The sequence below is a fragment of the Lutzomyia longipalpis genome, chromosome 3, assembly GCF_024334085.1.
Source record: "Lutzomyia longipalpis isolate SR_M1_2022 chromosome 3, ASM2433408v1".
In the NCBI taxonomy this organism is placed as follows: domain Eukaryota; kingdom Metazoa; phylum Arthropoda; class Insecta; order Diptera; family Psychodidae; genus Lutzomyia; species Lutzomyia longipalpis.
Window position 1 is genome coordinate 8964358 of NC_074709.1, and position 24989 is coordinate 8989346.

Consider the following 24989-nt stretch of genomic DNA (forward strand, 5'->3'; position numbering starts at 1 on the left):
TAGGTAAGTACAATTATATCTTCTCAAACAATGTACGATGGCACTGAGGAAAAAATTTTTATAGCAAATGCACTTTTTTCCTGATTTGTCTTGGGTGGATTTTCTTCATAATACAGCATTAAAAAAATATAAAAAAATACATAGATTACTCATTGAGCAATACGAGAGAAATAAAAAGAATATATAATAAGAAAAGCTTTTTTAATCTTGTAATAGAAGAACTTTTTATTTAGAAACGTTTAATTAAAAATCTTTTTAACAAAAAATCACATAATGGGTGGATGTCTTGGATAGCAGGTAAGTCAGGTAGTCAGGTAAGATGTTATTAGATTGATTTACTAATAAGTAAACGCCTCTTTTTGAAAGCAATAATTCATGTGGTTTACTTAAAAATATTCTTGATTAGTCAATCATTAATATTAAAGGGTAGATTCTGATATAAATCTTTTCTTTTCTTTCTTTACAATTTGTTCAGTTATAAGATTTTTGGCATTCTGGGAAAAATCTTGTGAGATTTTAACATTTTAATTCTCTCTTTGATCAGGTTTTTGAAGGAAAATTACTTTTCCAAGGCTCTGAAGATCTTTCTGACTGTTTTCCGGAATAATAAATTCTTTGTTTTACTTAATAGAACAACAATAGAATGATTTTAAAAGCATCAACTAACAAAATCTCCATAATTATTTTAAATTGTAAAAAAAAGAAAATATTTCTTATCAGAATCAATCCATAAGTTGAGATTTTATTAATTTTCTGTTCAATTTATAGCCAAGACACATATCTTCTTTAAAAATTGAAATAAAAATGAATGTTGTCCTTTTCATTTTTATAGAGAAGAAAATTAAATTATATAAATTCCAATTTAGGGATAGATTCTGATAAAAATAGTTTCTCTTCTTTTCTTAAAAGTCGTCAATTACAAGATTTATGCCATTCTAAAAAAAAATTAAAACAATTTTTACATTTTATTTATTACTTTAAAGTATTAACGTATTTTTAGGGGAAAATTTCCTTTCCAAAGTTTTTTAAAGATCTTTCTGACTTTTTTCTAAAAGAACGAATTCTAGATTTTTCTTTTATAGAACAAATTTAAAAAACATTAACTGTCAGAATCTTACAACTTTTAAAATGTTACAAGAGAAATGAAAAGATTTTTATCAGAATCGACTCTTTAATTTAATTTTTAATTTTTATGGAGAATAAAGTTGTAGATTCTTAATTAATATTTCGTTCATAAATTGAATTTTTTTAATATAACTCTAATAAAGTTTTTCTAGAGAATGTTAATCATAATTTTTTTCAGAATTATTTTCCATCGAAGAAAATAGTTAAATAAAAAAAATTCTTTAGAAAAATTACTCCAAAGATTGTAATTGAAAGCAAATTATCATAGATCCTTTGGTAATCGAAATGTCGCCTACAATTTAATTAAAAGTCGACGTCATTCAGCTCTTACGCTTCCTAATCAAATCTTCTCAAAAATTGCTTAAAAAATATCCCTCTTTGAGCACCAAATTCTTCACTGAAAAACATTAAAATTTAGCAAAGAAAAACTCCCGCAGTTCCATGAGGAACCTTCCATTGGGTGCTAATAGAAAATCTCAACCATTTAGCTGATAAGTCATATCAAATTGTTAAAGAGATAAACAAAATTGTATAATTATTTCACTATGTTATCGTCTCTTGGCTGTCCTTTTCAATTTATCTGTGGGCACACACGATGGCGCAACAACAACAACCATCCACCCACGTTGCTAATATTTCTTCATTTTCATGAGAAATTAAGCTTTGTGTGGGGTTGTTTTCCGGTGGGTGGATTATTCACGTACTTACCGCCACAGGATGGTGAACCATGTCGCTCGGGGGATGCCTCGAAATGTCCTCGAATGCGTCCCCTCAACCACCCCCTATGTGTTGCAATGTGGTGTGTCAATAAAATTGTTTGTGTGGAAAACAATCCGAGACAGGATGATATAAAATTAGAGAGAAAATCCCATCGAATTTCATTATCAACCCCCTTTATGAGTGCTCCGGGGGTGTGTGGAAGGGTTGGGGGGGAGGAAGAAGACCACACAACTCACAGGCAGGATGTGCGCAGACGCTGCTGCAGCATCCCTGTACCGGAGAGGAGGATGCTGGATATAAAATCAGCTGAATCCTCAGGATCGTGTTGCAGTGTTGTGTTTGTGCCATGAAGGATTGCAGTGAAGTGAAAAAGTCCCAAAGAAGGATTGCCAGGATATTCCGGGAATTCTCAGGACATTCCCTGGAGAATTTCACATCATTCGAGTCAATCACAAAGGTTCTCCACACACCAGTTGATGGGGCGAGTTTAGGTGTGGGTCGAATGCTATTTGGGCTGATGATGATGATTGATATCCCCGAGGAACGATCTGGTGGGGATTTGGATCTTCGTTGGGGAAATCCTCGAGACTGCCGTTTCCCACTTTTCACCTTCCTAGCACCCCTGTCACTACCCTGGATGGGAATTATTTACGGGATAATGTGGTTTGGAGCTCTAGGAATCTGCATTGGATATCGCTTTCGTGCATCATGCCTCATGTTCTGCCTGCCTTACTGGTACATCTTCTTCCTGGATAAGAGTAGTTGGAACAATCACAGCTACCTCTATGGATTACTCAGTATTCTCTTCTTCTTCACTTCCGCCAATAAATTCTGGTAAATTCCCATTATCCTTGATTCTCAAGAGAAAAAAAATCATTTCTTTTCCTTTTTCAAGTGCCTTTGATGCTAAGATGGCAACAAACAACTACAGAGACACGGAGGTTCCTTTTTGGAACTACTTCCTGCTCAAATTCCAATTTTTCATTCTCTACTTCGTGGCGGGACTCAAGAAATTCTCAATAGAATGGCTATCAGGCTATGCAATGACCAATTTGGGCTATCATTGGATTTTTGCACCATTCAGGATCATTTTGGGTGCTGGCATGACGGATTTGCTAATCATCCACTGGTTTGGCTTCCTTTTTGACCTCACCATTGCATTCTTCCTCATTTGGCGACGTACACGACCCGTAGCAAGCCTCGTAGCAGCTGCTTTTCATCTCATGAATTCCCGACTCTTTACAATCGGGATGTTTCCGTGGGTTTGTTTGGTTGAGATGCCACTCTTCTATGCCTTTGATTGGCCTAGGAGGATTTTTCGAAAAGACACGAAGAATACGTCACAGGCTCCGAAAGATAGAGAAATTGCCAAATCAACTAGCAAATCAACGTCGCAGCAGAGGTTAACAACCACATGGATAATCCTTTACATGGCGCTTCAGTTCTTCCTTCCGTACTCGCATTTTATCACAAAGGGCTACAACAACTGGACTGAGGGCCTCTATGGCTATTCTTGGGACATGATGGTGCATTCCTGGGACACTGTACTCATCTCCATTAAGGTTGTTGATAAGAAGAACAACCATACGTTATATGTTGAACCCTATGCCTTTTCGGAGACAGATAGATGGACGAAACACGCTGATATGGCGCTGCAGTATGCTCAGTGTGTGCATAGGAATTTAGTTGAGGGCGTTGCAGAGGCCAAAACAACGGAAATTGATCCACAGCACGTGGCCATCTTCTTTGATATTTGGTGCTCAATGAATAAACGTTTCCAACAGAGGGTTTTTGATCCGCGCACTGATCTCCTTCGGGCACATTGGTCACCATTTGAGCAAACAACATGGGTTCTTCCGCTTCTCAGTGAATTGTCATACCTGAGACCACGTATGGCGGAAATTGCAGAAGATGTTCTCATGTGGAACAACTACACGGACATCATGTTCATTGCTGACTTTCCGGGATTGCAAATGGAGAATTTCATTTCAAAGGATCTCGACAATGTCACCATTACCTGCATTGATGGCAGCATCAAGGTATCTTCAGAGGCTTCAGACGATACCATGACACTCACACCTGGGCAATCTGTGAAGCTCCATGCAGGAATATTCCACAGAGTCCTTGTGCTTGGAGAAACTCCTGCATGCTACATGTACACATTTCAGAATCAAACTATGAAGAATCTGACTGAAGGAGGACACCTCCTTGTTGAAGATGAACCACCATTGCTGCCCATTGTCGATGAACTTCACCACAGATGGGAGAATTTTGTCAAATTCTTCGCACACGTTGGGAATTCACTTCTCTTTGAAGTCTACGGCGTTCCTATGCCAATGAGGATTTAATAGAGGAATTGTTTTGTAGGAATTTTAAAATAAAAATGTAATTTTAAGATCAAATTTTGGGCCCATTTTGGTGCATTTATTTCATTTCAATGGGTACTCTTCTGCGTCGTTCTACGTCCATTGCCGTCTTAGCGTTACTACCAACCTCCAGGACCAAACGATGGAAAGATCCTTTCACTCGTTGTATGTTCTTGGCCATTTATTGACTTACTTTAGAAGAAGGGGAATGCCCATTGAAAGACTACAGTAAAGCTGAACCGTCCGGCTGTGTAGCTGACAAATAGACAAATACTGAGGTGTGGATACAACAAGAGTTACTGATTGTGTTCATTACGAGATAGAGTTTAGCGATATGCCGTACTATAGCTGTGTAGCAGCACCTTAAGGTTTCACTATTAGCCACGAACTATTGCTAGTCCATGCGCAGGAGGAAGCGGATTGTAGAATCACACGTGCAGGTTGTCAAACATCTCCCCCCAGGAGACTCTATTTTGTGGCTCCAAAACACACCTAAGCTCTAAGCACTTGATGCTTAAGATTTTACGATTTTACATGTGACATAGAGGTTATGATGCTTAAGCACTTGGAGCTTAAGTGTGATAGCCCCATAAAGGTTTCGTTTAAATTATTTAATTTTTTTTTACACCATTTTATTGTACATGCAGCATTTACTTCATATTCTGCGTTTCCCACAATTTGGCATACAGCCCACCCTTCTGGAGGAGCTCCTGATGCGTCCCACGATCACCAACACGTCCATTTTCAAGGACAAAAATCTCATCTGCATCCATTACGGTGGACAACCTATGGGCTATACAGATACTGGTTCGCCCTTCCGTAGCACGAGACAAGGCTTGGAGGATATTCTGCAATAAAATCCAAAGAATTCTCATCAAAGAAACTTTCCCTAAAAAAAAATTCAGCAAAATCTTACATGTTCCGTTATGGAATCTAAACTGCTCGTGGCTTCGTCAAAGACTAGAATGGGAGCATTCTTGAGGATTGCCCTTGCAATGGCCACCCTCTGCTTCTCACCGCCAGAAAGCTTAAGTCCCCGCTCACCGACTTGCGTATCGTAGCCTTTGGGCCATTGAACGATTGAATCATGGAGATCTGCCATCTTTGCCGCCACCTCCACCTCCGCTTGATCCTTCCGGAGATTCCCATAGTGAATATTGTGGCGTATTGTGTCGTGGAAGAGGACTGAATCCTGCGGTACGATCGCTATGGCCTTCCTTAGGCTATTCAAATCCACATCCCGAATATTCTGACCACCAATTAAAATATCTCCGGATGTGGGTTCAAAGAAGCGAAACAGCAGACGTACCATTGATGACTTGCCACTTCCTGACCCACCGACAAAGGCAATTTTCTTCCCCGTGGGAATTGAGAAGGAAAGCTTATCGAAGACAGCCTTTCCCGTTTCGTACTGAAAGGAAACATCCCGGAATTCAATTGAGGCATTCCCACGATCAATTGAGAGGTACGGTGCACTGGGTTTGTTGGCAATTGTCGTATCTATGCTCATTAGCATAAACATTGAGCGCATATCGAGAAGAGCTTGACGCACTTCGCGGTAGACACTACCCAGGAAGCCAAGGGGAATGGAGAGTTGGAAGAGAAGCCCATTGACCATCACGAGATCCCCCACAGTCATATTTCCAGCGGCTATTTCCTTCGCAGCTAGCACCATAATTGCACTCAGGGCAACACTGAAGATGGCATTTTGGCCAAAATTCAGCATTGCAAGACTCGAGCTTGTCTTCAGGCTTGCATCTTCGTACTTCTTCAGCGTTGAATCGTAGCGCTGTGCTTCGAATTTCTCATTGTTAAAGTACTTGACGGTTTCGTAGTTGATGAGAGAGTCTATTGCCTTATTCCCCGCCTCATTCTCAGCTTGATTCATAAAGACACGGAACTTTGTACGCCACTGGGTGACTGTTAGTGTGTACAGGGCGTAAACACCAACGCATCCCATTGAGATACCAGCAAAAGCAGCCCCACATTTGAGCCCAAGAATACTCGAGACGAGCGCTAGTTCGAAGATTGTGGGGACAATGTTGAACACCATGGCGGAAAGGACGAAATTTATGCCACGAGATCCGCGATCGATTGTCTTGGACAACGCACCCGTTTGTCGGTTGAGGTGGAAAGCCAAATCGAGGTTGTGGAGGTGCATAAAGACATTTGTGGCAATCCGACGGATTGAGTGCTGTGCCACGCGTGCAAAGACAGCATTACGAAGCTCATTGAAGCCAGCAGCCCCAGCACGAGCTACACCGTCTGCCCGAAAATGATTTTATTAAATTTGAAAATAAGAGAATTTTAACAAAAAAATTCCCAAACTTACAGCCAATTAGGAGGGATGTTGTCAGAGTTAGCGCAGTGTCTGCTGGTGTGCTTACATTCAGAACACTGAGAGCATCCACAGCACCCTTGAAGAGGAATGGAACACCAACATTTAGTAGCTTTGCACTCGCCAAAAGTCCCAATGAGATTACAACTCTGCAAAGGAAATCTTTCTAAATCTTTCTTTGAAATGTTTTTTGGTTTTTTAAGGAACTAGAATTTAACCTTTTCCTGATAAAAGCATCATCCTTGGGCCAAATGTAAGACATCATGGCTTTTATCATGTCCGTGGGTGTAACTTCTGGTCCATCAACCCCAAAGGCTTCTCTATCACCTGATGAGACACCAGGATGGTAACAAGTCCGCACTTGCTGATGATGCTGGCCCCCTAAGGAAGTACTACTAATCTCTAGTAACATCCCATGGGTTTGTTGGACAAGCCAAGCAACAAAAGTTAAGTGCGAACTGGTCAAAAACTGCTTTAGTTACGAGAGAATTTAAAAAACAAAGAAAATCTACGATGGAGCTAAAAGAGAATTTTCTAGTGGACAAAAAAACATGTGGATGTGGGAAAACATATGTTGGCAGTGCGGAACAAAACTTACATAACCGTTGCAATTTTTTTTAAATTACTTTCTAGCTTGTTCTCTTTGTGCTAGATTTCTTTTTTTCATTACCTTTTCTCACTCTTTTCTTGGCAAAGAGATTCCCAAAGACACTCGTACCCAGTGGGATGGGTTTCTTCTTCTCATGGCTACTCTCGTGAACTTTACTCGTTGACAGGACCTACAAAGTCAGAGGGAAAAGGAAGAGAAGAAGTAAAAGAAATCTCCTTTCTCTCTCATTTTCTTTTAGTATTTATTCAAACAATCGCTCATAAAAGCAATGCGACACTTGAGAAAATCCCGAACAATCATCCCACTTTCCGTTAATCTCTCCACGTGCTGGAGATTCACCAGGGAGTCACGATAGCGCTCCAGGAGGAGATTTATCAGGTGCTTCTTGTACTCCCTGAGACTCTGTTCGTCGGGAAGTTGCCCAAAAACAACGGGATGGTAGTGATTCTCATAGATATTCCCATCAATGAGGAGAAAATGCAGAACAATTGATAAATTATGACTAAACCCATCGGCATCCAGGAACATTTTCTCATGGAGATTGTGATCACGAATATAGCGAAATTTATTGCTGGGAATGTGAAGATTCTTCTGTGAGCGCCGGAGATTTTTCACCAAATCCTCAATGTCCTTCAGGGAGACCTCAATGAATTCATTGTAATTCCCCGGAAGGAAGAACCCATACTCAATGAGGAGCTTCATATTGCAATGTGGCCCATAGTTGATGAAGATTTGCTCTCCTCGTCTGAAGCTGGAGGATGTTTTGAGGGTGTAGAAGTAGGTTGTGCCCTTTCGCGCTAGGCTACACATTGTTTTGGTATCGCCACTGTGATTGAAGAGATCCAGGAAGGGTGCAAGAGCCATATTAGGATCATTTGATATCATCCCAAGCACCCTTGTACCCCGCAGCATCATCCTCACCGTGTCCGGAGGCACATACACCGTCCGGGAATTGCAAATGAGATAGAATTCAATGAATTTCCTCTTTGGGAAGATATCCGGGAAGAATTTGCCACCACAGCAGGGGCATAGGGTGTGCTCAAAGTACTTCTGTACCTCCCTAACTTCACTCTGATTCACAGAATCAATAATTCTTTCGCTAATCACGGGAATTGCCACGAGTTCATCCACCGAACAGAAGTGCGGATGTGTCAGTGTGGTGGGAAGACTCCTCAGGTAGTCCTTCCACGGGGACTTATCCCCAACATGCCAATTCCACAGGAGATACAATGTCAGGAGTGTCTGTACCTTCCATTTCATCTCCCCACTCACTTCCTCCAGCAACTGCATAAATTCCCCATCATCTGAGATGCTTTTTAAGCTAATCAATGCATCAAATGGCAAATCAATTATCTCAGAATCCTTCTCAATAGCACGCCGGGAGATGAGTCCACGACCCGTGTCCGGAAACACCTTCACGGCGAGTTTTGTGTCATTCCGCCAATTTTTTTGATGCTTCATAAATCTCCCCAGTTGGATTATCTCCTCACTGGGTTTCTCACCGCATCCCATTTTTGGAAGTTGCACAGGAATGCCCGGAATGCCCTCCTTTCCGGACATTTCTCAACACTCCCGAATTATATAATTTTTTTCGCGTAAAAAATTCTTATTCTTATTTCTTTTTCTTTTTTTTTCAACACTCCACACAGGGTGATTGATGTCAATTCTGAAATCAGATATAGGAAAAATTCATTATAAATCATCTCAAGAGGCTAATTTTGCGGAAAACTCAATAAATCATTTAAAAATTTGGTGGAAAAAACCCGCAAAAGATTTCTCTGATTGCAAAATTGACAATCAAAACATCGCGCTGTGCTTTGTAAAAATTTCTTTGATTTTATCGTTGAAAAGATAATTTCCGACACTTACCCGTGTGGCTGTGAAGTAGTGAGGATACCTCGTGGGATGTGTGTAGCCTCTAATTGCGGAAATTCCACCGTTTTTCGCGGGAAATTGGCTAAAATTGCAACTTTTCTGCAAAATAAAACGCAATGTAGCCATTTTTCACACACACACTCCCTTTTGTGATTGCAGCGCCACAAAAATAGCAGGTGGTTGCTTCTGTAACTATATTTATGGCGCTAAATTCAAAAAGTCGTCAAGTTTTGTGGAGAAAAAAGAGAAAAAAAGAAAAAGTCGCCATGATGATTTTTATAATCAAAGACATTTTTATTGTTTTTTTTTGTTAAAAACTATATATTGCTTATGTTAATAAATGAAAATTACCCTACAAAACATACATGATTTATGTACAAATGAGCTTACATGATGATTTCTTCTTTTTTTCGCACAATGAGCAATTTTATGTTTTTCTCTCTCTCTTTTTTTGCAAAGATGATTCCTCTGCCATTTCATATCATTCTCAGTTTTTTTTCTTGAAAATATTTGCAAAATATGTGGTTATTTATTTCCATTTTTTTGAGACTTTTGTGGCTCGCTTTTCTGTTCTCGTTCTTCATCTTCTTTGCATCTTGAATATGTATTCTTTATGGCTTGAGTATATAAATTAATATGTCTCATTTGGATATGTGACTCATATTAAACAATTACAAAATTGCTTCACAATGTTGTGGGGGAAGGTAAGAGGAAAAAAAATGCCAACGCTTACACTTGGGATAAAAAAGGACTCAATGCAGTTTGGGATTTGTTTTATAACAGAACTTTAAGCCATCCAACTTTCCAAAGTATTAATTTCTTGTTTTCTAATCTTTTTTTATACTATTTGATCAAAGAATTTGTATTTTTCTTTCAATTTAAAAAAAAATCATTAAAACTGCATAATGTCCTTTTTCAATCTCAATTTTTCAATTTCTGAATTTTTTTCTATTGACGATGGCATTAAAAATTAAGACAAAACAATCTTTTAAAAAAAATATTTAAAAGATAAAAATCTTAAATAAATATTTGATATTCAAATTCATTCGGAGTTCTGATTGGATTTTCTCTTATTTTTTTTCTTCTTCAAAATATGTCTCCTTTCAAATGATACAAATCTTTAATTTTATTTAATTGAAATATGTTAAATTGATATGGGGAGGAGAAAAATGATGAACATGTATTTTTTTATTCATTTTCCAATGCCTTTTCTCTCACAAAAAATGCGTTTTTGTGTCCGCACCGCACGTACAACACAAAATACACACAAATTAATTAACTTGTTAAAAAGTTATTATGATTAAAAATATGATGAATGAAAGTTTTTTTTCTTTTCTTTTTTAATATAATTAATTAATTAATTATAATAATATATTAATAGGTACTGCAACATTTAAATATTTTCTTGTTTTCTTGATATATCTTGTCTGATTTAATTTTCTTCTTTCATTCCAATTTCTAATAATATCGATAGGATATAGAGATAATTGCTAAAATGTTACGTAACTCAATGATTTTTGGTGTTTAATATGTATAAATTTGTTGTTTTTTTTATATCTCGACACGGTTAGATTTTTTTCTTTTTTTATTTATTTAATAATAGATATTGTATACATTACTTATTTTTAAGAAATTAAAACACAAACACACAGATTGTGGTGAGTTTAAATTAGTGGCGGGAAGAGTTTTCTTTAGTTTTTCATTTTTCTACAAAATCTTTCTCTTTTCTTTTGTTGCTCAAACTCAATCAAGAAATTCAAATTTTAATAAATCCCCTTTGAATTGAAGGAATTGTTAAAATTTTTAAAGGATCCCTTTAAAACTTGTTTTATTCAATCCATGAAACATTCACGGTAATGTTTCATCGATGATAATAAAGTTTTTGCAAGGGGTGTTTATCTGGCGAATATTTTGGTTTTTTAACAACTGGAGGACATGAATTTCTAACCTCAATCTTTGAGCTTCAATTTCTATTATAAAAAAAAGTTTTTCCGGACTTTCTTATTATAAACTTCTAGTATTTGAATCCACCTACACATAGATGTAAAATTTATAAAGACAAGTTGGATAGATTTTAATCTATGACGGTTTGAAAAAGTTAAATTGGCAGGAAGTACCAGTTTTGTCCTCCAAGTATTAAGCGAATCATCAGAATATTTCCAAAGATCTGAATAAATGACTTCACATTAACATTTTTTGCTAAAAACCGTAAAGCTCAAAACCGAAAAAAATCCAAAAATGTATTTAGGCCTTTTTGGTTTGACTTTAGTCCTTTTTAGACTTTAATATTTTTTTAAAGTTTTGTTCCTCAATCTATGCTGTTTGGGAATTAAATTCAAATATTTGTCTGCTTGAATTTACTCATTTTGGGTTAAATTTACTACTTTTTAGTTTGAATTTCGAACTCTTCTGTTTGAATTTACTACTTTTCGGTTTGATTTAAGTGTTTTCATGCTTGAATTTATCATTTTTAGGCTTAGACTTATACTTGTATTTCCTTGACAAATAATCCGAATATTAACCAATAAAACCGAATATTTCCGAAGATCCGATGAATTTAGGAACCCCCCTTGATTTCTGGCTATAATTTTTAATTTTATTAAAATTTTTAATTAGGTTTTTTGATCATAACAAAAAAAGTTTTTTTTTGAAAAAAAAATAAAAACTTTAAATCTCGCGATAAAATAATTTTTATCACAGATAAAAGTTTTTTGCGTCCATTAAACGTTTCCGTTAATTATTCAAAGTTAATTTTATTAAATTTTGAATTCTAGAATAAGCTAGAATAGGCTCCTTTTCCCGAAGATTGAGCTTGAGGACAAAAAAAAAACAATTTTGTTTATTTTTTTCCATTTTCTTAGGTACTTTTTCCCAATTTTCACTTTACTGGGCAAGTTTTTGTTTCTTGTCTTTCCCGTTTAAATCAGGGACTGATAGAGAATTCACAAAAATGAATTAAAAATCAATCTACAACTATTGATTAATTAATTTTACCTACAATATTTAACCTTTCCTTCCATTTTTTTTACTCTTAAATCCTAAGTCAGACATCTTGTTTTTTTTTACATTATCTACTATTTCTCTCTTTTTTTTCTTACTCTATGTTACACACAAATTAATCGCGCACTTATCTCTCTTTTCAAATTAGTCAAAACAGATATTTTCCGCATAAACTGCAAAATGATTGATGCGCCATTTATTCATTGAAAAAATGAATATTTCTCTTTTATTGGCTTTTCCTCAATCATTTTTTTCTCTTTTCAATATAATCTGGGGCTCTATTTCTTGATATTATTCTTTAACTGATTAACTCCACACAACATCCTCACGCTCACACACATACAGACTTTTCTTCATTGTCTCTATTAATATAACAAAATAAATCTCAAAGCAAAATTTCAGCCACTTTCTGCGAGATCTCGCATTTTTTTTTCTTTTCCGCTTGAAGAAAGTCTAAAAATTTTTTTTTCTTACCTACCTAATATTAAAAAAAAATCAATTAAATCTGTTTTAGGAGAAAAATTAAATAAAGGGGGAGTTCTGACTATTTCTAATTTAAATTGAACAAATTATAAGCAATACTTTGTATGGCGCATTTTATATTGTACAGTGGTGGACATAAAAAGTGCAAAATGATTTTTTTTGCATCAAGATTAATCTGAACTAATTTTTTTTCTAAAGTTTTCTTCCTCAAATAATTTCTTGGAGAAAGTTGCTGAAATTTCGCATCTATAAAACCCATCATTAGTAATTTTTTCAACACTAATTCTTTTTTTTTGTAAAAGTTCAACTATTTTTCTTTTATTAATTTCTAACACATTCCACGATGTTAATATTTTTTTTTCAAATATATTTATTAAAATATATATTAGATAGTTTTTTTTCTTCTTCTAAAATTCAGGGAGATTTTAATTCTTTTTTTTTTTGCTTGTTGCTTGAAAATTGATATCAAAATTTCAACCAACAACAAAAGAATCGTTTTCTCGCTTTATTTTTAAAGAATCTTTTCACATTAAATAATAAAAAAAAACGTTCAAATTCACTGAATTTAGCAAATATTCAGGGTAGAGCTTCTACAAACATTTACCTTGTCTCCTCCTATACTTCCTCCTCATTCTGGTGGAGCTTCACACTAGCATCATTTGAGGCTAATTTCTGAATTGTCTTCTTCACCCTCAGCGCTGGGAGGCGAACATTTGCATTCTGATGCCAACATTCTCTCATTAATTTTGACATTCCTGCCAAGAGCTGTAGAAAAATGGAAAAGTTTAAGTCTTTTTAGAACAGGAGAAAAAAAGCAAAAAGATAATAAAGAGCTTACAGGATCAGATGTCCATCTATTGGACAAGGATGGTCGGTAGTTGTCACCACAGACAACCTTCTTCATGTCTTCAAAACTTGGATCTGCAGGAACAACATCATAAAATGGCACTTTGTAGTCTTCAGCAATGCCACAAGATAGTGTTCTGCGGCAAACTTCCCAGAAAATTAGGCCCAGAGCATAGATATCAACACGTCGGATTGCCTCGAAGCATCCCATGTTGATGCTTTTTATATCACAAAGAGAAAAAATACATTTTGATTATAAAATATACTGGTAAGCTGACCAAGCTTATGAGAGCTGTGTTTCTTTCAGTGTAACAATTTTGTGAGAGCAAACTAGAACGCGAATTAGTTTAAATATGCGCAAAACTGGGAAAGGTCTTAAGAAATCTTTAGAACGCCATATTTCGGGAATGGCTCCATAGATTTTCGATTTTGTGCTATCGTTGGAAAGGTCTTAACTTCAGCTATAACATATTAAAATTTGAAGTAAATCCATAATTGCATTTTCGAAATATTCGATTTTGAAATTTTTGAAAATTTTAATTTTTTCTTTAGCGCCTCTCGCGGTCATTTTTCGAAGTTGCAATATTCTATACATTTGTATGGTTTCATGAAACCTTTCATTTGCACTTGAGCTGATAAGAATCGAACTTGTATTTCCCGAGATATAACATGTCAAAGTTGGAACTTAATATTTTCAAAATGTCGACATAAATTCTTTAAATTCTTATTTATAAAAAGATATAGTGAGCTATCAATAATAATATCAATCAATATATCAAAATTTGAAGCAAATCGATAATGGCGTTTTCGATAATTCAACGAACTCATCGAAAATTTTGTTTTTGATTTTTGGCCCCCTATCAGTCACTTTTGAAACTTGCGAAGCTCTAGAGAGTTGTAGGGTTTGTTGAGAGATATCATTTGACCTCGAGTTGACCAAAATCGGTTAAACCGTTTTCGAATTATGATCGATTCTCGATGAAAAATTGCGGCGGCCATATTGACTAAACGGCTTGACCGATTTATAAAAAAGAGGTATCGTTGGAAAGGTCTTGATGGCCCCTACAACATAGAAAAATTCCAGATTTTTAGCTATAATAGGGGCTGAGATTTAGTGAAAACAAAATTTGGGGGTTATTCAAAATGGCGGACGCGGGGGGTGGATTTGACTTCATAATCGGATTTCTTCAGGCCGATATTTAAACTTTTCCGTTTACCGCAATTCTTTATCTATCACCGTTCTCTTGCAATTTAACGTTATACTACGGACGACCGGAAAAAAATTTTTTTAGCGCATACGTTTTTTGGAATGTGGGGACCCTAATTCGTGCTCATCCCAAGTTTGAGCCCGATCTGACGACTTTCGATTTGGCTCGGTACACAAAAGCTGTGTCTGAAAGAAATACAGCTATAAACTCCTGGAAAATCTCACAAGGTTACCTCTCATCGAGAACTTCGGGCGCCATGTAGCGTCTAGTGCCGACTTTTGGATTATTCCCCAAATCAATTTGTCCCGTGGCCTGGACGTGTGTAACAGCCAAACCGAAATCAGCAATGACACATGACCCGTTGTGACGTATGAGGATATTCTTGGATTTGAGATCCCGATGTGCAATGGCGGGCTTTCCTTGCTTCCCAAAAATCTCCGTGTGCAAATGTACGAGCCCATTGGCGACGGACAAGCAAATAACCACCATTTCGTGATGCGTCAATGCGGATCTATTGAGATGATCATAGAGTGACCCAAGGGGGTAGTAGTGTGTCAAGAGGAGGAGCTGTGTGCACGAGTTGCGTGACGTCATATCCGAACCAATGTACCCGAGGATATTTTCATGCCTAAGTAGGACTGTACTGTAGATTTCCGTTTCACGCTTCCACGATTCTTCGTCGCGACTGTAGAACAGCTTCACGGCAACATTCTCCCCATGCCAGATGCCACGCCATACCTCACCATACCTCCCACGACCAATGATATCCACCAAGGAGACTTGCTTGGCCAGAGTTCTCTGAATCAGCAGCGGTAGCCCACTACCTGATCCCGATGTCACCGAATGCTCAAGATACTCCCGCAGTGTACTATCACCGGCTGTTGTGGCACGAAGGATGTCATCACTGGCATAGTATGTCTCCGGATCGGCTTTACTGCGTGACACAAGGAGTCTCTTGTGTCGTCCCTGGCGCCACCATACGCACACCGCAGCCCCAGCAATGAGCAACACAACGGCCACGGCGATCAATCCAATGGCCCACTTGAGACCAGGTGGTGTTCCGGGATCCATGCGGATTACCTCGTTGATTGGCGACAATTCCGGGAAGCTGCCATTGTTGCAGTAGTCACCGGTGCAGCATTCAATGTTGTACTGCCCCGATGAGTGCCTCTTGGCGTGCCCACCTTTGATGTTGGGATTGCAGAGAACGGGCAATTGGTCGTGGGATGTTGTGCATCCCCGGCTCATGCGTTCCACGCCAAAACTATCACGAACGCGGGATTTCCAGCATTGAATGGCATTCTGGCACAAGTGGGTGTGTGTTGTTATGTTGTTGGAGCAATCAGGGGGCTCACACGAGTAGCATTTGTACCTACAATTTTATTTATTTTTTTGTTACAATTTTTAAGTTATTTTTTATAAATAAAGAAATCTTATTTAATGACTAAATCACTTTAAAAAAAATTCATACTACCTGTGCTTCATTCGTCTCTTGGATTTTCTGTGCCTCCTAATTACAAAATTAGGGGGTTTACAGGAGGTTCAAAGTTAGCCATTTTGATTAGTAAGCATTTAGGGAAGAAATTAGTTCAATTTATTAATTAAAATGGATTCAAAAGGATTTCTTTTTTGCAGGAAATTTGGTAAAGAATATACAGTCAGGTATTGGTTAGCGTCACATCGGATGTACTCTTTATGCTCATTATTTTTAATGGATGAGAAGGGTTACAGATGAAAGATTCTGATGATTCTTATTTAAAAAAAAAATCATCTCTACCTGGGATGACTCTGAATGGAGTTCTGTATTGGAAGATCTCTTGCATGGTGTGCCTCCAAATCCATATTTTCTTCATTTTCATCCAAAAGGCGCCCATTTATTTCACCTAAAAAAGGAAAAGTTCTATTAAAAATCATCAAAAAAAAATATTTTCTTATTTTATTCCTCTTTTTGCAAAACTTTTTAACCCTTTGAAATGCTTCTTAGTCATTTTGCAATATTGCCCTTTACAATACAAATTACAGTGAAGAAGACTCTCTCTTTTGGCCTGTCCTTTGACCTTTTGTCAGGCAGAGATTTCCTTATGAGATTTTAGATTTAGTGCAATAGAGACGAAAAGTGATTAAGAAAAAGAAAGATGTCTGGGAGACTTCCTGCGTCTCGCCCAAAAATCTCTCATAATCACCATTCTGTCCATTACAGAAGATACTTCAATTGATGTGCGTAGAAATAGTACTCGCGTCTCAATTGAGCATTTTTATCAAACAAAATAAATCAAAATATTTATCTTATCAATTTTTTGTGATTTTATAATTGAATTTCTTATATGACAGAGGGTTGCGCAGCATAGCCACCAAGCGATTTTTCAACGTGACTTTTCAAGCACTTCTCATGCATATTTTTTGCACATTAATACACCATTCGGCAGGTGATGAGCTAAATAATGGGATTTGCACAAATTACACTTTACCTCTGCACGAATTGAGCAGTAAAAATGATATTAAACATTTTATAAACACTTCCGCGGCCATCTTGCGTTCCTTTGAAGAAGGTGTCAGAATTTTTGGACAAGTGTCAGAATTTTGACAGAAGATTTTCTTGTGTGTCAAATTTGTGACAAATGAAGTGCAATGTTTTTATTTTGTGTACTTTCATTGTAATAAAAGAAAAAAAAAGAAGGAAATCAGAGAGAAAATATTTTTGTGATTTTTTTTTTCTTGTGAATTATGAAGTTGCACTGTAGTTCGTAGAGGGCTGTAAGACCGTTTTGGGAGCGGTGCTAAGTGAAGAATATTTTGTTTTGGAAGGAAAAGAAAAATATGGAGTGCAATGGAGTGAAGGGGAGTGATTTTATCATCCCACCATTCTGTGTGAAACAGGAGGGACAGCAATTTACCCCCATAAGTCCGCCGGATTTTATGTTTGTCGACCACTTCCTGGGGCTAGATCCCGCCAATATGAGTATGAAGCTGATGTCACTGAATTCGCAGAAGCAGGAACACTACCGCGGACGTGTGGGCGAACCAGCGGGTGGTCATGGTGGCGGCGTTGGTGGAACATCACCGGCTGGTGGGGCACCCGTGAAGAAGGAGCCCCCCGAGGAGGGTGGCAAGGTGTACCAGTGCCCCGTTTGCATGAGAATGTTCACAAATAGCTACCACCTCAAGCGGCATCACCTCATACACACGGGGGAGAAGCCCTACGTGTGCACCATGTGCCAGATGAAGTTCAATCGCAATGAGCACCTCAAGCGACACATTCTCACCCACACAAATTCCCGGCCATTCCTCTGCCCAGCGTGCCAGAAGACATTCACGCGCAACGAATACCTCAAGCGCCACAAGATGATCCACACTGGGGAGCGACCCTACAAATGCATCTTCTGCAGCAATCGCTTCAGCCGGAATGATCATCTCAAGAAGCATCTGGCGCGAATTCACAAAGTCACCCAACAACCCGCGCATCCAGTCCCCTTCATGCCGCACCATCTGCCCCCGTCGCAGCCACTATCTCTAGTCACCACATCACCCCCATGAAGGTATCCCGAAGCATCATCATCCCCCATCTCGGGTTCCCAGTGTAAAAGACAGCCCAAAAGCTGCAGCAGCAGCAGTAAATGATGGTGTTCAGCACAGTAGGTTGCAAATGGGGAGTTGCATGAAATTTTCACTTTTTGTAACAAAAAACAAATACAATACAAAATAACTCTTTGAGCAGTTTAACATTTTGCTTGATAGGCACTTGTAGGGGAGACTGGGGCTAATAAAGTCCAACAAGGGTTTTTGAAAAAGTTCAAAATAACATATTTTAAAAATGAGGAACAAAATTGCCTAAAGAGAAAGTTGCAGACAGAAAAAGAATCACAGCTAAAAGGAGTTTATTCAAACGTATACAGGTAGAAGTTTGATTCAAGGAAATTTTTTGACCCAAATCATCTTTTGGGGAATCAAAAAAAAAATAATAATAAGGACAAAAAACTCCCAATTTTGAAACATTTTTAAATGTTACAAAAGATTTCTGACATAAGCTTGAATAGAGCGACTCTTTTCCTATGAGAATATTAGGGTCATATTCAGCGTAAAAAATTCTTTTATAGGTCATTTATTTCTTTTAGGTCATTTTGGTATTAACCATAAAAATCTAGTCTCCAAACTTTTATAAAGTCTCCAAAAATAAAAAAATAAATAAAATAGAATTGCTATTTTAGATAAGAGTTTTATCAATTCTTTTCTTTTATGATAAAAGTGAGTTTTGGAGGTCCTTCTATGTGCATTTTAAAATATTTTTATGGTGTTTGATGATGTGAAAAAATTATAAACCTGACATCGGTATTCTGCATAAAATATTTTGTCTTATAAAAGATTTTTTACGCTGAATATGACCCTTATTTCCATGATATTATAAACTTTCCCCAGTCTGACCTTTTTAGCCCCAAATTCATTTTATCACAAAAATAAAAGGATTAAATCAAAATAACAATAAATCATTTAAAAATCACGAAAAAATTTTAAAAAAATTCCTTTTTTCTTTTACAAAATAAAAAAATAGGAATTTCATGCAAAACTCCATACTTTGCTGTACAAAACCCATTTTAAGGTATTTTAAAAAGATTTTTAAATAAAATAAATTCACTGTTTGTATCCAAACGACATTCTGAACAATTGGGATTTATTCGATTTATTCTGTCAAAAATCTTTTATTTTCTTTCTCACACCTTAACCCTTTGGCGTCCATTGCGCGAAATTTTAAATGAATTAAATCATTTTTCCGAGTTAGAAATGAATGAAATTCACGCAGAAGAGGCAAAAGAAGACGTTTTGTCTCAGAAATGTCCTCTGAGAGCATTCACAGAATTCTATGTTTCATGCAAACGTGATAGTGTTAAAAGTTGTAAGATTTTGACAGTTGATGTTTTGACATCCTTCTAATATTCCATAAATGAAAAAAAAAACAAAGAGGATTTTTGTTCCAGAAGGCAATCAAAAGGATCTTAAAATCCTTTGGAAAAATATTTTTCCTTCAAAAACACGATTAACCCTTGGAGGATTTTGCTGGCCAAAGTGGCCAATTCGACTTTATTCAATCGTCACAGAATTGAAATCTATTTAATATTTCGTGATAAATTCGACATCTATGTGAAGGGAAATTCCATTACCTCAAGATCGTCGAAAGAAAACTTGGAGAAACTTTTTCTTTTATGAGAAAATGAAGGTTAAACTTTTGAGGTTAGAAACCTCGATCCTCCAAGTGTTAAAGAAAATGGAGAAAATGTCAAAATCTTAAAAGATTTTTCCCAGAATACCAAAATTCTTATAATTGTCAAACTGTAAAAGAAAATAAAAGATTTTTAGCAGAATCGCTCCCAATTGTTTCCATTGGAAATCGTGGAGAGGAATCCATTGCAGATGAAGAGAAGATGGAAAATTAAATGAGAAAATTCATCCACGGAATTAATGTGATTTTTTTTTATCATTTAATCATGTCTTTAATTTGTTTTTTTTTTTTTTTTGAGAGAAGCGAACTATAATAGTGATTTTCGAATACACAATCTTCACTAGTCAAGTGATATATCATTCTTTGGTTCATAAGATAAAATTTTGTCACACTATTTTTCTTTTTTTTTTTATATAAAGTTCATTCTCTTTTATTAAATTAATTTTCATTTTTTTTCTTTTGTGTATAATATCTCACTAATATCGAGTATTTTTGAAAGATTGAATTTAAGAAATAAAACAAAAAATTAAAAGAAAATTAGTCTCTTCACTTTGTGTTTACTGTGTGGAGGAATGAAGATTTCAAATTAAAGATTTATAAAAGAAATGATGTAGTATAAAAAATATAAAAGGAATAGGTTAAAAGGAAGAATAAAAAGAAATGTTGTAAAAAAAGGACATGATGCGAAGAGTTTGAAGAATAAAAGGAAAAAAAGTGTGTTTGTGTGTAAGAGCTATGAAGAAAAAAAAATTGTAATAGTAACTTATATTCTGTCTCATTATATAGTGAACTTTCTTCTCCTTAAGAACTATCTAAAAATTAAAGATTATACAACATTCACAATATCATGTATACGTGTTTTTCTTCTTTCTAAATAGTTACTTACTTTTTTTTTCTTTAAATATCTTCTTCATTTCTTATTATTTGTTTTTTTTTTTAGTAATACTCTTTCTCTCCCCAATCTTCAAGGAAAAAAATTCTTGCAAATAATTTTTCTTTTTAAATCCTCCCTTTAAAAGACAAAAAACATTTCACAACAAGCGTCTTTTTTTTTGAACATTTTTCCTTCATAATAATTCATTTCTTTTTTTTTATTTTTTCAACATTTATATTGATTTTCTTTTTTTTATCTCTCTCTGACTCCTTCTACTAAATACCTACTAACACACACATCTTCTTCCCCGCCCAAAAACTCCTTACAATGGACTTTGTTTATTTTTTTTGATAATCTTCTTTTATTTTGTATTCTTTTACTGGTTCTCATCTACATTACATGACTACAAGACAAATATAATTTGATTTTCCATTGAATATTCTTTTTTTTTCTGGCTATAAGTTTGGATTCTTTCTTCGTCATCTACTATTATTTTTCTTTATTTATTTACACAAATATGGCAGCATGTATTGTTTCAGTTTCTTCTTTATTTCTCTTCTTCTTTCTTTCAAAAGACATTCATTGTTCTTCAGGTTTTGTGATTCCCAGGAAAATTTTTAATACATAGATAATATTTTATTCTCAAAATGATTTTTTTTGTCACTTCTTATTCTTCCTTCTTCTTCTTCTCTCAATAAACTCATATAAATTCTTTCTCAAGACGCCCCCGCGTAAAATTGTGATGTGGTTTTTGTGAAAACGTTTGTGAGCAAAAGGAAATATTAATTGTTGGCCCTCTAATCCGGGAGCATGTGGACAAAGCTGACAGGAAACATCCCACGACGGGTGCTGTCGCCCTCAATTTCACCCTCCATCCAATTTTCATCGTCAGTCTTCTCATTGAGCACTATGAGAATTTCTCCTTCCTTAAATTCCAACTCATCATCATTGTCGGCATTGCAATCGTACAGTGCACGACATCTTCTGTACCCACTCGTGGTCTGAATTCACCAAAAAAAAATCTCAATTTCCCTCAAAAAAAGAAATAAAAAGAAAACTTACGTAGCCCTGCAAATGGTTGCTCCCTTTGCTAACTGCGGACGCCTTGTAGTGCCCATAATTTGGTGACGATGTGTCTATCGTTAGCTGCCCACCTCCACTTGTATCCAACGAATTATCCAGCAGTCCCGATGACAAATCCAAATCCAGTGATCTTGAGTAATCCAATAAATCACCAAAGTCACTCCCACGCGAAGGTGATTGCTGTTGATCCATTAACTGTTTTTTACCAACAAAGAAAAAAGGTTTTTTTTTCATTTAGTTTATGATTTTGCTTTGAGTTGCAATGAAAAAAAAACAACAAAAAAAACCGGACGTTAAACACATAAAAAACGAACAATTAAATTTTTGTGCTAAACTTAAGAAGCAAAGATTTAAAAAAAAAACTGATGACGGATGCAGATTTATTACGATGTTATTGTGAATTGCAGGAAATTACAATGAGAATGAAAATCTTTAGAGATTCATGCAAAAAAAAAGTTTAAGAATGGGGCTGATTCTGTTAAAAATCTTTTTTTCTTACAACAAGAAAATTAAAAGATTTTGACAGTTGATCTTTTAAAAGCGAAAGACAAAGGATTTGTTCCAGAAAACATTGAGAAAGAACTCTTGAGAGCTCTGAAAAGGTAATTTTCCTTTACAATTTTGCATAATTTATTATTCCGCCTAAATCATCACAAATTTTGATTCTTTAAGTAACTATTTAGTCACTTCCGGCAATGAAGTGAGTCCACAATAATGATTTTCATCCGGGATAAGTGAATAAGAGTACTTTATTTGGGAAATATGGGGAAACATAACCTCAATACCATGCCAAAAATGTGTGGATTTTGACTGGTAATGAGTACCAATTCTGTCCTCCGCGTTGAATTCTGACTTTGACATCAATTATCTTCTAAAAAGAAAATTTTTCTCGGGATTCTCTTTCTGCTATTTTACAGTAATTGAAATTCCCTACACATAGATGCTAAATTCATCGAGATAAGTCCAATAGATTTTATTCTGTGACAATTTTAATATTCGAATTGGCAGCAAGTACCAGTAAAGTCCTCCGGTGTTAAAAAAAAATGTCGAAATGGCCACGGTGGCCAGCAAAATCCTCCAAGGGTTAAAAACGCGATTAGATAAAGAAACAATTTGCCAAAATGTGAAAAGAATTTTCCTAAAATACCAAAAATCTTATATTTAGCTGACAAATTATAAGAAAGAAAAGAAAAGGTTTTTAACAGTAAATTCTCCAATATTTGAGAATTTATTATTGAAGGGAATTAATGTTTAATTCATCATGAATTTTAAGCTTCAAATTCATGATTTTTCAATGCAAAAAAGACACAAAAGGTTTAATTTAAATTCTTTTAAGTTTTCTTTGAATTAAATCTCAATGATTAAAAAAAATCTAAAGGTAGGTATGATTTTTCTTTAACCCAAATTAAATTTTGTTGTTGACTTTAACGCCTAAAAATGACAAAAAGTTTATTCTTCATAAAAGTTTAATATTTTTGATTAAAGAATTTAAAAAAAAAATTTTACATGTTTCAAGAATTTTTTGTTGAAAATTAACTTTTCTAGACTATTTTGGAATCAAATTTTGTGAAAATATCTTGCTTATTAAAAGGACTTTATTCGTTTCTATATGAAATATCCCCCACATAGACAAAGAAACTATTGAAACACAGATAATTATGAAGAGAATCAAAGAAAGAATAAGAAATTAAGAAACTTCTCATTTTTTTCATATTTTTCAAGAAAAGCTGTTGGAAACTTTTTCCCGAAAATTATTTAAAATGACGTTACCATTTTGTTTTCTTGGCTTTTTTAATATACGAAGCATTCATGCTTATGCTTTGTTATTGATTTTTAACGAGGGGTTTTATGCTCAATGCATTTAAGACAAATTGACCAGTGCTGACGTCATTGTTTACATTTTTCCAACATTCCTTAATCTTTTCCCTGCTGATTCCGCAATGCAAAAATTGGGAATTCTCTTTAGTAATAAATAATTCCTTATTCCTAATTAATTCTCTTTGATATTATACGTGTCCTGATAGTTTTTTCAAATAAAAAGTGTAATGAAATGAATAAACTCCTTTTCTTATAAATATATATATTTTTTTTTTGCAGGAATCTCTTTATGATTTTCCCAATGAATATATTTTAATATTAATAAGACACATGAAAGGATTTTTTGCAATCCATTTTGGGGACAAACAAAGAGGCACATTATTATTATTTATTTTTTGATTAATAAACCCTTCGCCATTCATGCCTTGAAAACTTCGCACTCAAAAGGAATAAATACCATTAAATTTATGGGTTTTTTCACTGATGCCAATCTCGTGCTTTTACGCTGTAAATCATTGATTTATCAAATTCGTTTGTTTTTTTTTTATTCAAAAATCATCACATTTTGTTAATAAAATGATTAAACACTATTTGTTGCATTTAAAATTAAAAACTATAAATTTTGTAATAAGTAAATAATAACACTAACAATTAAAGGTGAAGAAACTATATGTTTTAGAATAAAATTCTTTTTGATTTCTTTTAGTCTATATTGTGGTGGTGTTTTGGTGATAAAAGTTAGATTAATTTTGTGAAAAAAAAAATCAAAATGTTGGTGTGTTGTAAGAAGAAAGAAAAATAATTCAGAAAAAAAAGAAAATTAGTGTTATTTCATCTCTGTTATTTTTTTCGCCACTTTAACGAAAATATTACCTTCCTCGGTGGTGCAATTGGGCCTCCATCATCCAATGAACTGATACTCTCATTTGACTGCCCATTAGACATGCCGCAATCCAACGAAGTGGCTGTAAGAAAAGAAGAGAGAAAAAAAATATAAACTCTCATTAAATCTTTACGGGATTACACAACGAATTTTTCTTTCTTTTATTTAATAACAAATCGTTTCCGATAATCACGGATCATGTGCACGAAATGATGGCATAAAGTGAAGAGAGAAGTAATTGTTTGCGAGACGAATTTTTCAGTGAGAAATCCGCGTGGAAAGTCTATTAAAGCTAAACAACAATACATAATATTAAGCTGATTACTTGCTTCAATTTTTCAACAAATAAACTCTTTTTGGGGGATTCCTCTTCTTTGCCCCATCGTTTCTATAACATGGCTAATTGAGAACCTTGATTAAGAAAAGAAATTTATAAAAAAAACTTGATTTCTTTGTAATTTCTCCAGAGAGTAAAACTAAATTCAACAAAAATGTAAATGAATTCATAAAATCAATAAAGATAAAATAAATCTTTTCCTTAATAGCTT

General features: G+C 35.3%; 6 protein-coding genes across 10 annotated transcripts in view; 2 read left to right on the top strand and 4 right to left on the bottom strand.

Annotated features, from left to right (window-relative positions):
* Window positions 1-1457: 1457 nt before the first annotated feature.
* Window positions 1458-4249, top strand: LOC129791846 (vitamin K-dependent gamma-carboxylase). The gene is made up of 2 exons (XM_055830426.1): window positions 1458-2679; window positions 2741-4249. Exons 1-2 carry the CDS (start codon window positions 2192-2194, stop codon window positions 4191-4193), a joined length of 1941 nt encoding a protein of 646 aa, XP_055686401.1. The 5' UTR covers window positions 1458-2191; the 3' UTR covers window positions 4194-4249.
* A 558-nt stretch (window positions 4250-4807) lies between these two features.
* LOC129791840 (iron-sulfur clusters transporter ABCB7, mitochondrial) lies at window positions 4808-9198 on the bottom strand. 2 transcript variants are annotated; one of them, XM_055830411.1, is made up of 6 exons: window positions 9029-9198; window positions 7220-7328; window positions 6768-6876; window positions 6544-6698; window positions 5128-6476; window positions 4808-5059 (listed from the first exon to the last, which is right to left on the bottom strand). In XM_055830411.1, exons 1-6 carry the CDS (start codon window positions 9158-9160, stop codon window positions 4862-4864), a joined length of 2052 nt encoding a protein of 683 aa, XP_055686386.1. In that variant the 5' UTR covers window positions 9161-9198; the 3' UTR covers window positions 4808-4861. The 2 variants fall into 2 exon arrangements, with proteins under 2 accessions (XP_055686386.1, XP_055686385.1); XM_055830410.1 differs by having other exon boundaries at window positions 6768-6930; window positions 9029-9189.
* Window positions 7376-8825, bottom strand: LOC129791912 (SET domain-containing protein 4). The gene has a single exon (XM_055830535.1). The coding sequence runs from the start codon at window positions 8717-8719 to the stop codon at window positions 7394-7396; it is 1326 nt and encodes a 441-aa protein (XP_055686510.1). The 5' UTR covers window positions 8720-8825; the 3' UTR covers window positions 7376-7393.
* Window positions 9199-10434: 1236 nt separating the features above from the next.
* LOC129791864 (activin receptor type-1) lies at window positions 10435-17122 on the bottom strand. 2 transcript variants are annotated; one of them, XM_055830459.1, is made up of 6 exons: window positions 17040-17122; window positions 16349-16454; window positions 16046-16081; window positions 14804-15943; window positions 13356-13581; window positions 10435-13282 (listed from the first exon to the last, which is right to left on the bottom strand). In XM_055830459.1, the coding sequence occupies exons 1-6, from the start codon at window positions 17098-17100 to the stop codon at window positions 13133-13135; spliced, it is 1719 nt and encodes a 572-aa protein (XP_055686434.1). In that variant the 5' UTR covers window positions 17101-17122; the 3' UTR covers window positions 10435-13132. The 2 variants fall into 2 exon arrangements, with proteins under 2 accessions (XP_055686434.1, XP_055686435.1); XM_055830460.1 differs by lacking the exon at window positions 16046-16081.
* A 266-nt stretch (window positions 17123-17388) lies between these two features.
* On the top strand, window positions 17389-18105 carry LOC129794322 (zinc finger protein 467-like). Its single transcript, XM_055835121.1, has one exon. The coding sequence runs from the start codon at window positions 17389-17391 to the stop codon at window positions 18103-18105; it is 717 nt and encodes a 238-aa protein (XP_055691096.1).
* Window positions 18106-21348: 3243 nt separating this feature from the next.
* LOC129791801 (arfGAP with SH3 domain, ANK repeat and PH domain-containing protein) overlaps window positions 21349-24989 on the bottom strand; it is a 30648-nt gene continuing 27007 nt past the window's right edge. Inside the window, exons 7-10 of one of the 3 annotated variants that reach the window (XM_055830325.1) lie at window positions 24432-24523; window positions 24016-24063; window positions 21720-21935; window positions 21349-21658 (exon numbers count right to left, since the gene is read on the bottom strand). In XM_055830325.1, the coding sequence (XP_055686300.1) occupies window positions 21455-21658; window positions 21720-21935; window positions 24016-24063; window positions 24432-24523 (560 nt within the window). In that variant the 3' untranslated portion in view covers window positions 21349-21454. The other 2 variants (XM_055830326.1, XM_055830327.1) reach the window with 2 other exon arrangements.